This window comes from Tupaia chinensis, unplaced genomic scaffold (genome assembly GCF_000334495.1).
Source record: "Tupaia chinensis unplaced genomic scaffold, TupChi_1.0 Scaffold000355_1, whole genome shotgun sequence".
Classification (NCBI taxonomy): Eukaryota; Metazoa; Chordata; class Mammalia; order Scandentia; family Tupaiidae; genus Tupaia; species Tupaia belangeri.
The window spans coordinates 956,046-959,679 of NW_006159850.1; the positions used below are offsets into that span (position 1 = coordinate 956,046).

Consider the following 3,634-nt stretch of genomic DNA (forward strand, 5'->3'; position numbering starts at 1 on the left):
AGCCAGTGGAGAAAGGACAGTGCTCCCTGCCCGCGGGGTCCCAGCTGGCCTGCGTCTCAGTCCCCGCGAGGCCACACATGCACGCTTGTGGGGATGCCCTCCACTCGGGCTTGGCCACAGGGACCCCGCGAGGTGTGGGGCCCGAGTGAGTGGCATGGTGACACTGTGGGTTCCAGGCGGCGTACACGTTTGATGCAGGCCCAAATGCTGTGGTCTTCACCCTGGACGACACCGTGGCTGAGTTCGTGGCTGCCGTGAGGCACAGCTTCCCCCCTGCGTCGAATGCAGACGAGTGAGTGCTGGTCCTTGCACCCCCTTTCTTGGAGAGGGTACCAGGAGCACCTGCGGGACAGGATGGCTGGCCCAGGGCTGGACCCCAGCAGCGGGCCCTGCCATGTCATGCCTCTGTGGGCTACAGCCACACACGCGTGACCACTCCCAGAGAATGGCCGCTGGGAGCCCCAGCTCCCCCAGGTGCTCGCGTGGCGTGTCTTGGGGCTGTGGCTTACCTTCCAAGGAGGAGGGTTCCAACAGCTGATTCCCTTTACCAGAACGAGGCTGGGCCCTGCACGGTGCCCACTGTCACTCTCTTGCGCTGGGTGCCACCTCTGGCTGGGTCCGACTGCCGTGTCCTGGCCCCGAGCACGGCCCAGGCCCAGCCTGTCAGGGTGGGTAGCGGGCCGCTGCCCTCCAGTGGTCGCCTGGTCCTTGTTCCCCTGTCCTTCCCCCTCCCCCCGCCAGGACGGTCTTGGAGAGTGTGGGACTTCCATCTGTCCCTCCTGGAGGTCTCGGGGCTGAGAGCGTTTGTCACCTGGCCGTGGGGACAGGCGGCAGACTACACGCCTGCCTGCTCTCCCAAGGCCTCTCCCCATGGGGCTGCTCCCTGACCCTCCTTGCCTGGGAAGGTGACCAGTCCTTGCCGTGGTGCCCTGGGGCCCAGGAACCACGCGCCAGGAGCAAGCCCAGAACCTCCTGAAAGCTCAGAGCCTTTTCCAGAGAGCCCACCTGGCCCTCGGCACCCTGCCTCACTGTCGTGTTGGTAAAACACACATACCGCTCCGTGTCCGGTCCCTGAGTGTCCACTGCCGGGTGATGAGCCACGGGGTGCAGCCGCTGCCTGGCTCCCCCATGACCCAGCCACCCCGGGATGTCAGCTCCAGCCCTGGAGCCGAGGTCGCGCTGGTCTGGGAGGCGGCTCTGCCCATGGCACCCCGTGACCGAGTCCCGGCCGCCTGGTCCACCCTCAGGTTCCTGAAGGGGCTGCAGGTGGGGCCCGCCCTCCTCTCCGAGGAACTGAAGGCGGCGCTGGCAATGGAGCCCAGCCCTGGTGCCATCAGATACGTCATCGCCACTCAGGTGAGCCTGGCAGTTGCGCGGCCACCAACTCTGGGCCTCGCGGCTCCGGCAGCCGCCCTCGCCCGTGCTGGCTCCACGGCGGCCGAGGCACACCGTCAGCTCCCTGGTTACCGAGCGTGGCTGGCGGCTGGGCTGGGGCTGGGTGGGACCCCCTTGTGGAGATGAATGGGGACACATCACTCATCTGGACAGCAGCCCTGGGGTGACCTGTGGGGTGCAGCCTCAGCCCTGGGGCCCAGATGGGGATCCCTACTTCCTGTCCAGACCCCGCTCACAGAGGCTGTTGGCCGTGGCTGCACCCCTCCCCACCTCCCTGCACTCCACCGCGGAGACCATAGCTCAGGGCTGTGTGTTGGGGCTGTCCGACTCCCCATCCCTCCCTCGGTCGGGGTGATTCAGGTGCTGACGAGGCAGAATGGGTGGGTCTGCCCGGACAAGGGGTGTGAGGTCCCATCCGTGCTCAGTGACTGACCCTGACTTAAGGGGAAGGTGGGAAGAGGTGATGCCCTGTCCCTCTGTGATCCACCTGCCTCCTGGGGCGGTGACTGACACCAATCTCTTCTTCTCCCAGGTGGGGCCTGGGCCTCAAGTGCTGGACGACCCCCACACTCACCTCCTGGGCCCTGACGGCCTGCCGAAGCTGGGTGCCTGACCGCCTCCATGACGGGCCCACTGCCTCCTGGCGACGGGGCTGAGCCCCGGGAGGGGTGGAGGCGGGGACCGCTGGCTTGGGCTAGGAGCCCAAGTGCCTGTCCTTTGCCCGCCTACACCCAGTGTCCTAAGGGTGGGCTCTAGTCTGGGAGCCGGTTAGGTGTGGAGCACTGGTGCCTTGGGGCAGGAGGGCCCCCGCCCCAACTCTGGCCCACTCTGGGCCGTCCCTCCTCGTGGCAGGGGCGTGCTGGCTGGAACACTTCTCTCTGAAGGGCCTCAGGCATCCCGGCAGGTGGCCTTGGCAGGGACGGGGCCTCGACTGTGCTGTGGGCCCCGTGACCTTGGGAATAAACCCAGCATTGCCGACATTGCCGACCTGTCCGTGTGCTCCTTCCCTGCAGCATCGTGGGCGGGGAGGGTGAGCAGCCCTCACCGGGATGGGATGGGGTGCCCCAGCCTGAGGGCAAAGAGAGAGGGCACTCCGAAGGGAGGGGCTGTGGATAGAGAAAGGGTAGACGTGAAGGTGGGAGTCAGGAAGACCCCACGCGGTGACCGGCTGTTCTGTGTTGTTTTAGGGGGGCAAAGCCAACATGCCCAGGTAAGTTCAAGCTGCCAGGTTTGGACTCAAACCATGGTCGACTACGTGGGAGTCCAGTGGCATAACCGCTATGCCACCTGAGTCCTGTGGTTCTTTTTCTGGGGGGGTGGGAGAAGAGGTTTTTGCTATAGGGCGCGTGCGCTCGCCAGATAGAGACAGAGACAGATAGAAAGCGAGAAATCACCCCTCCAGGGGGGATGGTCATGCCGCAATCCCTTCTCCATTCTCCTCTCGGGATCTTGGCCACGCACGCACACGCGCCCGGCATGAGTTTTAAGCCACCGGGTCCGGGACGTGAACCGTGGTCAACCACGTAGGAGTCCATAGCCTTTATGCTAACTGCTGGTCTCTGTGAATGCCATGGTTCTAAGGAGCCTGTCCTGGCTGGCCGGCCCAGGCCCCTTCTCTGCGGCCCTGCAGTAGACTGCCTGTGTGAAGAGCCCCCCCCCCCCCCGTGCCCTGCAGCCACTGCACTGACTGCTTCAAGGCTCTCTGTGGGAGGCCATGTCCTGGCGGGGATCCCCAGGAGCCATCATGGGGGCACACCTGCATCCCCTGCAGCACAGAGGCAGCTGGAGGTCGTGGGCCTGGCCCTCCGCTCCGGGGCCCTCGGCCCCTACTGCCTGCCCTGGGTGACCACCGCCTGGTTCGAGAGGCCTGTGGCCAGGCCCATCTGCCTGGTCAGAAAGCTGACGTTTCTCCCCCTGACACCCTGGATCAGAACACCCCAGGTGTCCTGGGGTGACGCTGCCAGGGCCAGGGTGGAGGCAGAAGCCGAGGCGTGCTTGGGCAAACCCGCTTGGGAGGGTTCCCCACGTGGCGCAGGATGGGGTGCTTGGCCAGGCCTTTTCTGGGCCCCCAGTTGGCAAGAGGCTCCCTGAGCCAGGGTCTGAGTCTGATGGGGAGAGAAGGTGGGAGGGGCCTACCAGGTCCCCCGGTGGCTGGGGCGTGGCTGGCGGAGGGGCGTGGCTATGGGCGTGGCTGGCGGAGGGGCGTGGCCGAGCGGGCTCGGCGGGCGCGGGACCAGCG

The 3,634-nt window shown here is 66.2% G+C and overlaps 1 protein-coding gene across 1 annotated transcript in view; it reads left to right on the plus strand.

The window, feature by feature from the left end:
* The window catches only part of MVD (mevalonate diphosphate decarboxylase), a 25,395-nt gene extending 23,020 nt beyond the window's left edge, over positions 1-2,375 (plus strand). The window contains exons 12-14 of the mRNA XM_014589429.1: positions 177-292; positions 1,248-1,356; positions 1,928-2,375. Coding sequence (XP_014444915.1) covers positions 177-292; positions 1,248-1,356; positions 1,928-2,008 — 306 coding nt within the window. The 3' untranslated portion in view covers positions 2,009-2,375. The remainder of the gene's footprint in view (positions 1-176; positions 293-1,247; positions 1,357-1,927) is intronic.
* The last annotated feature ends 1,259 nt before the right edge of the window (positions 2,376-3,634 follow it).